This window comes from Oratosquilla oratoria, chromosome 43 (genome assembly GCF_046742065.1).
Source record: "Oratosquilla oratoria isolate Oo_2021 chromosome 43, ASM4674206v1, whole genome shotgun sequence".
Classification (NCBI taxonomy): domain Eukaryota; kingdom Metazoa; phylum Arthropoda; class Malacostraca; order Stomatopoda; family Squillidae; genus Oratosquilla; species Oratosquilla oratoria.
The window spans coordinates 15,873,392-15,889,261 of NC_134819.1; the positions used below are offsets into that span (position 1 = coordinate 15,873,392).

General features: G+C 39.8%; 1 protein-coding gene across 1 annotated transcript in view; it reads right to left on the bottom strand.

Moving 5' to 3' along the window:
* The window catches only part of LOC143021995 (mRNA-capping enzyme-like), a 196,646-nt gene that overhangs the window by 144,684 nt on the left and 36,092 nt on the right, over positions 1 to 15,870 (bottom strand). The window contains 1 exon segment of the mRNA XM_076179926.1: positions 5,047 to 5,230. Within this exon segment, the coding sequence (XP_076036041.1) occupies positions 5,047 to 5,230 (184 nt within the window).

The window sequence follows — 15,870 nt, forward strand, 5'->3', positions numbered from 1 at the left end:
ACGCTCTGGGAAACCCTCAGCTGCAGATCTACGTGAAGCAGGCACACGTGAAGGATCTACAAGAGGCGTTAGCTCGGGCTCTAGAGTTCGAGTCGTTTGTGAGCTCGAGTAACGCGAGACGTGACATGGGTACAGGGACACCAATGTTACGTGCCAGAAGGAGCATCACAAGGAAGACGACCATCGGAAATGGTTCCTATAAATTTACTGGTACGTGTTGGAAGTGCGGCAAAAAGGGACATAAGAAGAGGAAGTGTACCGAGCAGCCCCGCTCCCATTCCTTGGAGAGAGGAAGGTACGTGTACGAGCCATGCTGCTGGGGATGTGGACAGCTGGGCCATTATTCTAACGAGTGCACGCAGATGAGGACCGGCAACAAGACTGCTTTGGCGGAAAACGACGCCAGGCTGGAGATAGGGGCCCGATCCCAGCCGGAATCCTACAGGCCCCACTCCCGCTGAGATGCCGCGAATCTGCTCCCCAGGCTGTGCAGGTGGAGGGCACAGTGGATGGTGAGCCCTGTCGACTCACCGTGGATTCAGGATCAGGGAAGACGTTCGTGGTGGACCGACGTAATAGGGGGACGCCATATCCCAGTGGCGACAAAACAGTTGTGTGGAGTGACTGGTCCACTGCGATAGGATGTGGAAATACCATGGACGAGGGAACTTTTCTTGGGACGAAGAGATGAACCCAGCTATCCCCCCATGGGATGACTCTTCGGAGCAACCGGGGCTACTGCCGGATTCCAGCGGGGATGGAGAAGACGTGGCGAATGATGCGAGCAGCGACGCGGAGTTGGGCGTGCCTCTAGACCCTCGGGACATCGAGCGAGAAGCCAGGCCGACGAGATCCCGACACCCCCCTCGTTATCTGGAAGACTTTGTGATTGAGTGAGTTAGGGATGGAAGGGTCATCCATATTTGAAAGGAGGGGGCAGTGTTACTAACACGTAAAGTGCCTCTTGTAAATTACCTCGTTCGGGTAGTTTACGATTAGCAGAGGTAGTTAGGCAGGCAGTCAAGGAGGAGGGGGAGAAGAGGTGATGTCGTAACCAAAATACAGTGGGACGGTCAGATTGTGCTTGTAGCCTAAACGAACTGTGTCGTAAGACTGAAGACATCGCCTCAAGCCGTGAATTCTTGCGCCCCCCTTTGCCCATTATTGATAATTTAGTTACGTTGCCTGCATACAAACTGGAACAGTCGAACTGTGCTTCTTTTTTTATATTTACGTGAATGTGTATATCCTCATTGTATAGACGAAGACCATGTTTGTTTGCCCTGCATTAATATAAGTGACCAAGGAAGATCGTGTGTTTTTGTTCTCTCATACCATCTTTGTCGTCGCTACTGGGCTTGGCGAGTCTTAGAAGTTGTGTTTGAACGACACTGTCCGGAGCCGTTCGAAGGAGCCCGGGGTGTTCGTTTCAATATTAAGATTTGAACTCATGTATCGTTTGCCCTTGGGCTATATCACCAGACTGTGCCTTCTTGGACCTACAAAAGGCTTTTGACAAAATACCACACAAAGAACTCCTAAGAAAAATTTAAACAATAGGTGGAATACAATGAAAATTATTGGAATTGAAGAAAGACTTCTTAGAAGGAAGAAAAATTTGAGTGATACTTAGAGAAAAGAACTCAAATTGGGTACACATGATAAGTGGTGTTGGCTCCAATGTTTGCTATTTACATAAATGACATGGATGAAGGAATTGAATGCTATATAAACTTCTTTGCAGATGATGCGAAACTATTGAAGCGAGTGAGTAATGAAGATTGCAAATCATTTCAGGAAGACCTGGACAAATTCTGTAGTTGGAGTAAAAAGAAAGAAGCGAATTTCAACATTAAAAAAATGTAGTATAATGGAATTTGGAAAAAGTAAAAATAGAATATCTGGTCAATACAAAATTGGAACAAAGGAAGTTACAAAAGTAAACTCAGAAAGAGACCTAGGAGTAATTATCACAAAAACATGACACCAGACAAACATGTAAACAAAATAGTTGGAGAAACCTACAATTTAATAAGATCAATGAAAGTGGCCTTGGACTACATGGACAGGGAAATTATAAAAAGAATACTAGTTACAATGATAAGACCAAAATCAGAATATGCAGCGTCACTATGGACACCCATTAAAAGAAAAAAAAAAAGGAAAAAGAAAAGAAAAAAAAAAAAAACATAAAAGAAATTAGAAAGAATTCAAAGAGCAATAACAAAATTGGCACCAACACTTAGCAAGTTGACATACAAAGATAGGACAAACTAAACTTATTAACTCTGGAGCAAAGAAGAGAAAGAGGCAATTTGATAACCATCTACAGAATTATGAAAGGGATGGAAATCTTTGATAGGGATGATCTACTTAATCTCTTCACTCTGGGGCACATTGCACGTCTGGCAGCATTAGCTGCCCGACGTGCGATGTTGCGTCATAATAATCGCATTATAAATAATAAAGTCAGTGCTCAATCGTTCATTCTCTTTCACCCGTGAATTTTGATAACCATAGAAAATATGATTAAGCCAGTTTAGAGAGAATGGAGGTTATGTAGGTACAACTACAATAAATATAATCAAGATTCCGACGTCGGCATCATCGCATACCCACTTGCTCTTCATGTCGCCTACGTAGGCGTCACCGTATGGAAGTGGTTAAGGGCGGCTGGTCAAGAATCGATGAAAATTGGGAAAAAAATGAAAAACTGGGAAAAAATTTCTACATCTGCGTATGGCAATCGACAGTCTGTATACTGAGTATTTCATCAAAATTCGCCTTATTTTCATAGTTATGGCAAATAAACCCCCTCCTCCCCCCAACTCGACCCCATCTCAGCCCTATGATACATATTGGTCATTACAATATATATATTATTGCAATAAATAATAATAATTTGTAATGATTGAGTGCTATTGCTAGTGACTTCTGGCAACTCTGTCTCTGTACCAGAGGTTATATATAGACCTCAGCAAGCGATAAACAATAGATGGAGATTGAGTGATACGCTCCACTGCAAGCCACCATCACTCATCCTTTTGTCTTTTGACAATCTGTTATACTATTTTTGAGATGCCACGTCCTTGCAAGCAAACCAAACACCTTCAGGAAGCTAGGAAGAAGCAAGAATTACGAAGTAAGCAAGCAGAAGATAAATGTGCACTGCCATCCACAAGCACAATCTCCCGTCCCGGATATCCTTCCTCTACCACGCCTCCCACGCCTTCCTCCTCCAACACGCATCCCGTTTCTCCCTCCTCCACTTCTCCAACCTTCTCCACCACTCCAGCTGTTTCTGAAGAAGGTGACACAGCACAGAAATCTCGATGTATAAATATACGAAAGGAAATATTGAATGTTTCTGCAGATGCAGGAAGATCAAAGACAGTTGATGAGTCTGAGGAAGAAGAAACCCAAAACTGTGAAAAAAACAACAACAAAGAAAAGTGTAAAAGAATATGCTCCTGGAACATTCAATTGAAAACCTGGCAACAATGACATCCTAATGTAATAACCTGCCTAAAATGCAGGTGGGGACCAGGAGCCAGAAGACATATATGACTGAATATGAATTAATTTTATTCTAAATATTATCAAACATTCAAGCCTAAAAAACTAGATAAGGAAATGCCATGATATCCCATATTTATATTAGTATGCAGGGGTTCTTTTTTTCGTTTAGGAATGTCCCCTGTGGGGCTACAAGGAGAAGGATGCCTAGTCCCAATCCCCGTCCCTTTATTCTCGCCTCCTACGATCCAAGTGGAAATACTTGGTGGCAGTATTCTTTTCCCCCGCCACAGGGACAAGGTGCAGGGATGACCCATCATCCAGGAGGTGCTAAGATAAGAGGGAGGGTGGAGGGGTGTGGAGTGTATTCAGGGTGGGAATGATTTTATGCCTTTTCCTTTTTGGCTACCTCCCTTGTAAGGGGGAAAAAGCCTTGGTATATGTATGTATGTAGGGGTTCAAAGTTAGTGAAAACTTTGACGGCCCGTATCTCAAAACCTAAGTTTTATACCTTCAAACTTCTACTCCTCCATAACATCTTAATCAATTTCAATGAAATTTCACACACAATATGTCTAAATCTGCCTGATTGATGAAATAGATTTTTTTTTTTTAATATCTGAAAGGGTTAATTTTTGCCAACAAAAAAAATTCCCTATTTGAAGGGGGACGGGGTGGGAAAAAATAAAAAAAAATTAAAGTTCCACAAACTAATTACTTTAACTAAAATTTCTCTCTATTAGTTTGAAGGTTTGGATGAGGTCCTTCCACCATATTAATTTCATTCATGTAGAGCAATTATTATAGGAGTAGCCATTTCAATATTATCAATTTTTTGGAAAGGGAGGTGGGGGGGGCAAAACATGAAAGGGTTGCAGATTAGTTTTTTTGGGTTAGGAAAGATGTTTATGGTATCCCTAACTCCTGGCATAAATTTCTGTGCAATAACCCAACTAATAAAGATTTTCATCTGTTGATCAGCCGGTCCCCTTAAATGGGACAGAAGGAATACATGACATGAGAAGAAACTCAAGAAGGACAGTTACAGAAGAGATCTGAAAAAGAACAGCTTTCCACACAGAGTGATAGATACATGGAATAAATTGAAAGAGAAAATCAGTGAGTGCTAAAACTATACATGACTTTAAGAAAGGACTGGACGTGGAAAGATACAACTGCAGGTCACTACAGGCACAGCTCTTCTCCCACAAAATACAACTAGGTAAATATGGAAAATGTATTTCTTCACATCCTCTCAACATGTGGTCTTTCTTAATATACTTCCATGACCTCACCCTCCCATCTTTAATCAGGGGATCTCAGGAGATATATCACCCTTCATCCACAAAGAGCCAAGATGAGGGAAACAATGGGTGGTGGATGGAAGTGGGTGTGTACCTTGGCTGGCTACAAGAGAACACATTCTAGATACCCCTAAAGTTTTTGTCACATAAATGGTTCCCACACTTTCAAAAGCTCCCTTAAAAAATTAATTCTTCTCATTCCCTATTAAGAACAAGGTTATCTCACCTGTTCCAAGAACACATTTCTTGTATTCTCTTTTGAATTGTGGAGAGTTTGGGTTGTGTGGTAAGAGGAAAAACACCAGGTACTCCTTCCATAAAGGTTGGGTTCTTTTTGTTCTTCTCTCTTCTCTTTCCACCTCCACCACTCCCATTCATACTATTACCATCATCATCTGTATCATCACTCTCTGAAATCAAAGGCATAAAGAATATGTTATATGCTGCTGAAATGTGTAATTATGGAATCAACATCAATGATGACTTTACACTATTTTGCGATTATTAGAAAGAGTTCAGGGTTGCATTTCCTGGTGGAGCCAGGGATGTTGATTGATTCTGAAGATGGGCTACACAAAGATCATTCTCTCTGATGTCCATCTAACAGCACTGGCAAAAGCAGGTACTCACTGTTGTTTCCAAATGAGATTTAATGTGGGATACTAAAGTTAAAAGTGGATCAGCATTCCTCTATGAATGGAGATCAGTCTCCAAACATAAAAGAATCCAGTGACTTTGGTCAATACAGATGTCAACAAAGTCATTTAGTACGGACTACAAACAACATGTAGAACAATGTACCAGTATAGGACAAAATATAATTTTAGGATTTAATGTCGCTAGAGGACGAAATATCACATTAGGATATAATGTCATAGGACAAAATGTCACAATGGGATGTAATGACAGTGGAGGACAAAAGATCACGATGAGAAGTAATGATAGTGGAGAACAAAATATCACGATAGGATGTAATGATAATGGAGGAGAAAATATCACGGTAGGATATAATGTCATTGAAGGCCAAAATGTAATTTTAGGAAGGGATACCGGACAGAATGTCAATGAAGGCCAAAATATCATGATAGAATGTAATGTCGCTAGAGGACGATATGACACATTAGGATGTAATGTCATAGGACAAAATGTCACAATGGGATGTAATGACAGTGGAGGACAAAAGATCACGATGGGAAATAATGATAGTGGAGAACAAAATATCACGATAGGATGTAATGATAATGGAGGAGAAAATATCACGGTAGGATATAATGTCAGTGAAGGACAAAATATAATTTTAGGAAGAGATACCGGACAGAATGTCAATGAAGGCCAAAATATCAAGATAGGATGTAATGACAGTGGAAGACAAAAGATCATGATGGGATGTAATTATAGTGGAGGAAAAAATATCACGGTAGGATATAATGTCACTGGAGGACAAAATATAATTTTAGAAAGGGATGCCGGACATAATGTCACTGAACGATGGGAGGCCGGCGTGAATCACGGTGACGTAGGGGGACAAAATGTACAAAATAGATCAGATGACCGTAATCGACCAGATGTCCGTGATGGGGGAAATGTTAATTTTGATAGGAGAAATGTTAATGAGGCATTGAATGTCAATGAAGGACCAAATAATAATAATATAGAGCAAGGCATAAATAAAAAACAAAATGATAATATAAGACATGATATTGAAACTCAAAATGTGTCAAAAAGAAATAATCACGAGTTTCTTAAAACTATGTACTTTAATGCTCGTAGTATTAGGAACAAATTTCAAGAAATACAGGCGTATGTCAAAAGCGAAAAACTCGATATGATAGGAATAACTGAGACATGGTTAAATGGTACAGAGTTCGAAGCTGAATTTAATATTGCGGGATTTAAACACTTTCATCAGGATAGAAACCACAAGAAAGGTGGGGGTGTTCTATTGTACGTTAAAAACAATGTTCATGCTTGTGTTTTAGAGAAAGTGAAACAGTATGCATATGACAGTTTGTGGGTTGAGTTAACCCAAACAAATGGACAAAAAATGAATATAGGTGTAATATATAGGCCAAAGACATTATCATTAGCAGACGACCAACTGTTATTTCAAGAACTGTCTAGTTTCTGCAACTGGGATTTATTGATAATGGGTGATTTCAATTTTACTGACATTGATTGGATGACCCTTGAACATGGCCATATAGGTAGTCGCTTGATTGATTTTCTTGGTGACAATTACTTAATTCAGCATGTAAAAGAGCCCACAAGATATGGAAACTTACTCGATTTATTGATCACTAGCCGCGAAAGCATGGTAACTGATGTAGAAGTCGGTGAATCTGTTGCAAATAGCGATCACAACTTAGTCAGATTCAAACTCCTAAACAATTTTAGAATAGATACTTGTGCTTCTAAAATACCCGATTTCAGTAAAGCTCAGTTCACAGAACTACGTCAGGAGCTTCAGGTTACAGATTGGGAGGCAAAATTAAACGAAAGGCCTGTAGATCAGATGTGGGAAATATTTCAAAATATGCTCACTAAGATGATTCAAACTTACATTCCTTTTAAGGACAGACGTCCCCCAAATCAGGCTCGCCCAAAGTGGCTCGACAAAGAAACTGAAAAAAGTATTGCTAAAAAGAGACAGGCTTATAAGAAATATAAGTGCTCGGGTGCATCTAATGACTATGAAAGTTATGTATCAATACAGAGAGATTTAAAAAAGACAATAAGAAAAAGAAAACGACAATACGAAATGAACATCGCTGATAAATCCAAAGAGAATCCCAAAGAATTCTATAGTTACATTAGAGATAAAAAGGTTGTTAGGAATCACATTGGTCCACTATTATCTGTTGACGGTCAACTTGAATATTCAAATGAAGGAATGTGTAATATCTTAAACAATTATTTTAGCTCGGTATTCGTAAACGAAACACCTCAAAGTGAATTCCAAACTGAAACCTGTGAAAAGTCTGGGGTAAACTTACTCCGGTAAATATAACAAAAGAAAAAATTAAAAGGTGTATAGACAAACTCAAAGTTAATAAAACACCAGGGCTTGACGGTTGGCATCCAAGAATCTTAAAGGAAATGAAAAATGAGATTGTTGTTCCATTAGAAATTATTTTCAAGAAATCCATCATATCCGGAGATGTCCCAAGAGAATGGAAGCTAGCTAACGTTACTCCCATATTCAAAAAAGGTGACAAAAAGAAACCAAATAACTATAGGCCTATAAGTTTGACTTCGATCGTAGGAAAAATAATGGAAACTATCATCAGAGATGATATCGAATATCATTTAGAAAGTAACCGTTTGATAAATGATAGCCAGCATGGTTTCAGACGGAAACGTTCTTGTGTGACTAACATACTCGAATTCTACAACACAGTTATCTCGAATTATGACAAAAGAAACAATATAGATTTAATATATCTAGACTTTGCAAAAGCTTTTGATACCGTCCCACACGAAAGACTACTTACTAAATTAGCTTTGCATGGAATAAGTGGTAGCCTATTAGGTTGGACTAGTAATTGGTTGAAAGGTCGAAAACAGAGAGTTGTTTTAAATGGAAAAACTTTTGGATGGAAAAGTGTTGCAAGTGGAGTTCCTCAGGGTTCCATTCTTGGGCCACTTCTATTCATAGTATATATAAATGATATAGACCATGGACTAAAATCTACTGTTTCCAAATTTGCTGATGATACAAAACTGTGCGGAGTGGCAAATGATCACTCAAACCAATTAGATATTCAAGAAGATTTAGATCAATTACAGCAATGGTCTGAAAAGTGGCTAATGAAATTTAACACAAGTAAATGCAAGGTAATGCACATAGGTAAAAATAACAGTAAGTACGATTACAAGTTATTTGGAAATTCGTTAACAAAAGTGGATAGTGAAAAAGATCTCGGCGTAATTATCAGTAACGACCTCAAATCATCCAAGCAGTGTATTTCAGCCTCTGAGAAAGCAAATAAGATTCTGGGATTGATTGCGCGATCTTTTGATTTCAAAAGTCCATCACTCATTAACAAGCTATATAAATCGTTAGTTCGTCCACATTTGGAATATGCTGTTTCCGTATGGTCACCGAATCTCATTAAAGACATTGACAGACTGGAAAAAGTACAACGGCGAGCCACAAAACTGATTCCAAATATCAAAAATAAATCATACGAAAATCGACTTGAGCACATGAATCTGTTTTCCCTAAAAAAGCGTAGACTCAGAGGTGACTTGATACAGGTCTTTAAGATTTTAAAGGGAATTGACAACATCAAAAGTGACCAAATTTTCACATTGAATGAGAATCAGACAAGAAACAATGGTCTCAAACTGTCCGGAAATAGATTCAATTTGGAAGTAGGTAGAAACAACTTTGCCAACCGTGTAGTTAATGAATGGAATAAACTTCCTGCACAGGTAGTGCAATGTAGTTCAGTTCGAAGCTTTAAGAATCATTTAGATAAATACCTAAGTAAGATGCTGTAATGATTATAATTTATGTTATATTATTTGTTTTTGTTTTGTTATAATTTGTCTGTCTGATTTTCATTTATTATTAGTTATATGTCAATTTATAATCATTTACTATTTACCTGTTTGTTTGTTATTAAACTATACCTATGCATTTATTTATGTATTTTATTTGTTATTTTTACATTATTATAGTTTTAATTTATTATTAATATTATATATATATATATAATTTTTATTTTATCTTTTTTTTTTTTTTTTTTTTTGCATCCGACCTAGATATGGATCAAAAGGTCTCCTGTCGGCATGCTCCGCCTTTGTAATCCTTTGTAAAACCTATGTAGTTTATAATCCAGTACTGGGTTAACTAGAGGCAAATACTCAACACACAATGGCATACCAGTGTGATTGCTTCTTCGTTATTACCTATTAGTGGTTTTACAATACAAATATAAATTTCATATCTATATTTGGACTGTAAAACCACTACTAGGCAATAACTTACACATGAAGGGGTGATTGTGTCTACAACATTGTATGGGATAGAGACTTGGAATTTAAGAGAGGCAAAAAGGAGAAATTTAAATGTCTTTGAGATGAAATGTCTGAGAAGTATGGTAAGGATTACAAGGTTAGATAGAGTTAGAAATAAGGTGAGGAGGAGAGGAGGGGTGGAAAGGGAACTGATGAAAGATTATTGTGATGATCTGGACACATGGGAAGAAAGAGTGGAGAAAAATTAGCATAAGAGGTGTGGAAAGCAGTGATGGATGGAGTGAACTTGAGTTGACGACTAAGGATGAGATGGATAGATGGGGTGAAAGAGGCTTTGAGCAAGAGTGGAATGTTCAGCAAGGAAGGGAGAAGGCAGAGGATAGGGGTGAATGGATGATGGTTATGGATACATATTTTGATGCAGCCTGAAGAGATTTCACCCAGTCTTCTCTATTTTCTGCATGAGGGAACAGGGAAGGGGGTTGTTGTATAAGTGAAGTGGCCTGGCTATGATGTGCTGCATCTTGCTGCATTGCTTTTGACCCAGGCAGTGGGCAGGTGACAGGGATGACCCTTCATTCATGAGGAGATAAAATTAAGAGGGAAACAATGGTGGTGGGTGGGAGTGGATGCATGCCTTGACTTAGCTACCTTCCTTATATGGGGAAGAACCCCTTGGTATATAGATGGATGGACAGTACAAGTGCAAACTCTATATATTACCCCATTTTCAATAATTTTCTCTATTTGAAGAGGATGATCATCCATGGTAACCCTCCCTCTTCATTCACTTGAAAACTTACACAACAGACAAAAAGAAATCCCTTTGGATAACATCAATTTCTCATCCATTCAGAACCCCTCACTCATATATTTTGTCCTCTCTCTCCCCTCCTTGACAGGTATTCCTCTTGAATCCCCACTCTGCCTAACTTCCTCATTTCTCACTCTATCCATCTTCATAACCCCTACCACACCTCCCAAACACTTATTTTCTCTGCCTTCCTTACATTCTAAGTCTTTGGCTTATCCAGTGCTGTCAACAAAATCCCTCCTTCATATACCTATTTGCATTCATCCCCAGACACCTATTTCTCATGACATTTTTAAATAATTCCCACGAGTCCACTGCTGAACAAAGACCTTTCTCATACTATTCCATGATTTGCATGACTGTGCCAGCTACTGCCACATCATTCCTACAAAAAGTCTATTTTCTCCCTCCACCTTCTGCCTGGTCTCCCTCTTCCATACTTCCCATCTCTCAGTGTACAGTCAGTAACACACTTGCTCTATCACCCACCATTCTTTTGGAATAATTTCCTAGTCGAACTCCATTTTCTTTTATCATCACTACAATATCTTTCACTCAAGTCAGATCTCTGACCCAACTTGCCCTCTTCCTGTTTTCTAGTGTTATTTCAAGCACTGATATCTTCCTCAGCCCACTCCTCAGCTTTATCCCAACCTCTGTCAATTTCCACACACACACACAAACACGCTGAACACGAAGGAAACCAGCTGTTATTGTATGGGACGGGTAAGCTGTGGTACTCGGGTGACCGGTAAAAGAAATCCAGTTCTTGAAAAAAGTATAGTTTTGGCAAAATGGAGAATGAAAACGAGGAGAGAAAAATAAACGCACCAACGAAAAGAATACTGGATATAAGCATAGTGGAAAGTCCAAGAGGCGTCATCCCAAAAAGACATTGTTTGATAGATACTCCAAGGAAAAACCAAAGGTGGGAAAATAAGTTTTTCAGGATTTCAAAGAAACCCAGGTGAAATAGACAAAAGCTTAGACATAGAGAAATTAGATATAATAATGCATTAAGAAATCACAAAATAAATGACTTAGTGGAAGAAATCATAGATTTCAAATTGGATTACTGACCTGTACTTAAGGAACTGATTACTTTGTGTAAGAGTAATGAGCAAACAATTAAAGAATTAAGTGACCTAAAGTGCAAAATTGAAATCCTCAAAAGAGAAAATGAAAGAATGAAGAATGAGGACAAAAATAAAAATGAGGAACTGAAAAAGGAGTTCAAAGAGCAATTACAAGTAGTGACCGGAAAGGAGGAAGAGTCAATCAAAGAAACATACAACACTGAAGTAAAAAATCAATGGAAACAAGAACAGGAAAACAAAAAAATATCTTTTAGAGAAATATTATAAAAGTAGATGGAGGAAAATATAAAAGAAATAGTTATGAAATTAAAGAAAAGAAAAAACATGATATGTATAGATACATACATATACCAAGGATTTTTCCCCCTTACACGAGAGGTAGCCAAAGGAAAAGGCATAAAATCATTCCCACCCATTCCATCCCTGAATACACTCCACACCACTCCACCCTCCCTCTTATCTCAGCACCTCCTGGATGACGGGTCATCCCTGCACCTTGTCCAATGCCCTGGGTAAGAAGCAGTGTCACAAGACACAGCGCATCCACAGCAAGGCTGCTTCATTAAATCGGCGACCCCCCACCCCCGTCCCCCCATGCATAAAAAGAGAAGATGGGGAGAAATCCCTTCGGACTGCGTCAAAATTTGCTCACATATACTACCTCACCCCCCATCCCCCCGCCCATTCCACCTCATGCATCACAACATCATCCATATACAACCATTCTCCATTCACCCCTGTCTTCTGTCCTCTCCTGTCCTTCCCCAACAGACATTCCCCTCTTCCCCAAAGCCCCCTTCACCATATCCATCCACCTCATCCTAGAATGTCCCTTCATGTTCACTCCCTCCAAATCTGCCTTCCATACCTCTTTTACTAGTCTTTCTTCATTCATTCTTTCCATGTGTCCAAACCATCCTAATACTCTTTCATCAACCCTATCTCCCAACTCCCTTTCCACCCCTGTTCTCCTCCTCAACTCCTTTCTCACTCTATCCAGCCTAGTAACCCCCATCATACTTCTCAGACACCTCATCTCAAACTCCTTCTCTCTTCCTCTCTTATGTTCCATGTTTCTGCCCCCATACAGTGCTGTTGGCACAATCATTCCTTCATACAGTCTCCTCTTAGCATCCATTCCCAAATGTCTATTCCTCATTACACTTTTTAATCCACCAAGGCATTTACTCGCTTCTCTCAATCTACATTCTACCTCCACCTTCACTCCACCTTTTCCTGCCACATTTGCACCCAAGTATCTAAAACTATCCACTTCCTCCAGTCGCTCTCCCTTAATGCTCACTTCCAGACTGCTGCCACTTTCACCCCTTGTACATCTCATCACCTTACTTTTACCCACATATATCTTCAGCTTTCTTCTATCACACACTCTCCCAAACTCTGACACTAACTTCCTCAATCACTCCACCGATCCTGCCACAAGCGCAGTGTCGTCAGCAAACAACAGCTGGCTCACCTCCCACTTTTCTCCATTTTCTTTAACCATCTCCAATCCCTGACCCACTACCTTGCATTTACCTCTCGCACTACCCCATCCATGTCTAAGTTGAACAGCCAGGGAGACATAATGCATCCCTGACGAAGTCCCACCTTTACCTCGAACCACTCACTCTCTCCATTTCTAATCCTGACACAAGCTCTACTACTCTCATAAAAACTCTTGACAGCTCCTAGAAGCTTTCCTCCTATCCCGTATATCTGCAAAACCTCCCACAGTGCCTTTCTGTCTACCCTGTCGTAAGCCTTTTCCAGGTCCATAAAGGCCCAAAAAACATCCTTCCCCTTTCCTATAGCTTTCTCACATATCTGTCTTACCACAAAAATCTGATCTACACAACCTCTACCCGTCCTAAATCCACACTGTTCCTCACCAATTACTCCCTCTGTTCCTCTCCTAATCCTCTCAATCAAGATCCTCCTATAAGCCTTCCCAACTACACTTAACAAGCTAATCCCTCTGAAACTACTACATTCACACTTGTCCCCTTTTCCCTTGTAAAGTGGAACTATACAGGCAGTCCTTCAGCAAACATTAAATAACCTCACCAACCAGTCCATCACTGTACCTCCTTTTTTTTTTAGACATTCTGCATGGCATCCATCCAGACCAGGTGCCTTACCTGCTTTCATTATCTTAACAACTGCCTTCACTTCATCCTTCCTTATTTCTCCTCCATTTTCCTCACTCATCACTCTCATTTTCTAAGCATTTCCCACTGCAGCTATCTTTCCCTCCTTATCCTCCTTCATATTTAGCAACTCCCTAAAATATTCTGCCCATCTTTCCCTTACTGCCTTCTCTTCCATTATCATCTTTCCATCTGCACCTTTTACCTTTTCTTCTCTACTTGATTCGCCTCCTCTTCCTCTCTTAATTTCTTTCCAAAACATCTTTTTATTACTTTCAAAATTTTCTGTCATACTCTTACCCCACTTCACATCTGCTCTCCTCTTTGCCTCCTTTACCTTTTGCTTTACTTCTCTTTTCTTTTCTTTGTACCTCTCATATGACTCCCTCGTCCTATTTTGTAACCAATCTGTGAAAACTCGCTTCTTCTCTTCTACAACCTTCTTTGTTTCCTAATCCCACCATTCACTACCCTTCCTTCTATTTCCTCCTGTCATTCTTGTTCCACACACAATCTTTGCATACTTTGTGACTCCCTCCTTGAACCATCCCCATTCCTCCTCCACACCCAGCTCTACTCTATCCTTTACTCCCTCCCACTCCTCCTTCAGCTTCTTCTTGTACTCCTTCTCCTTTTCCTTTTCATTTAAAGAGTTCACTCTAAGCACCTCCCTACCTTTTGTCCCTTTCCTCTTCCTTCATCTATCCTCCACTCTCAACTTACCTTCCACCAAAAAATTATCTGATATTCCCCCACCCTCTCCCCTTAGCACATGTACATCCTTAATTCTTCCTATCATAATCCTATTTACCACTACATAATCCATCAATGCTCTATCTACCACCCTTCCATCCACCACCCTCTCCCATGTGTACTTATGCTTGACTTTCTTCCAAAACACTGTATTTGCTATCATCAACTCTCTTTCTAGACACATTTCTACCATCAACTCTCCACTACGATTCTTTCCTGGAACTCCACATTTCCCAATCACTCCATCAATTGGACCATTACCCTAGCATTAAGGTCTCCCAGTACTATTACATTAACATTTTTCCCTAAATCCTCTATGCACTCAGTTGAATATATCCAAAAGGCCTCCCTTTCTTCTACACTCTTCTCACTGCCAGGCCCATATGCACTTACAAAGACCCACATCTCTTTTCCCGGTTTCACCTTCATCCACATTATCCTTGAGGAAAACTCCTTCCACTCCACTACACGTTTACCTATCTCTTCACTTACTAGAATAGCTACCCCTTCCCTCCCTCGCCCTCTCTTCACTTCTGATAACCTCCCACTTACACTCCCAAACTTACACTCGCCCTTCCCTTTCAACTTAGTTTCACTCAAAGCCAACACATCCATCTTTCTTCTCACCAACATACTGCCTATCTCTTCCCTTTTACTCTCATCTGTACCACATCCATGCACATTAAAAGACCCAAACCTTAGGGTGCTGGTCGGAAAACTCCCAGACCCTCTTATGCCTTTACTTTTTCTTTTAGGAATGTCCCCTGTGGGGCTACAAGGAGAAGGATGACTAGTCTCAATCCCCGTCCCTTTCTTCTCGCCTCTTACGATCCAAGTGGAAATACTTGGTGGCAGTATTCTTTTCCCCTACCACAGAAAGTGAATACTCAGAGAAATGGTACAGGACAGCAGCAAGGGGTTGGGGGACAGCATAACGGAGGGACAGTCATAGTATAAAAGTGTCATCATTTCTCTATGAACAGAGTTTTCCTCTATCATAGACAAAATGATGTGTGGGGAGCCCCATATAGACCCTAAAGTATCAACTGCATGCTACTTTGCCACAATAACCAGCAGCCAATACCCCAGATGGGGGGGAAAGGACCTAGGAGTATTTATTGGCAAAGCATGTCACCAGATAAACATATAAACAAAATAGACAGAGAAACCTACAATTTACTAAGAACAATAAAGGTTTTAACTACATGGATGAGGAAATGGTAAAGAAAATATTAGTCACAGTAATAAGACCA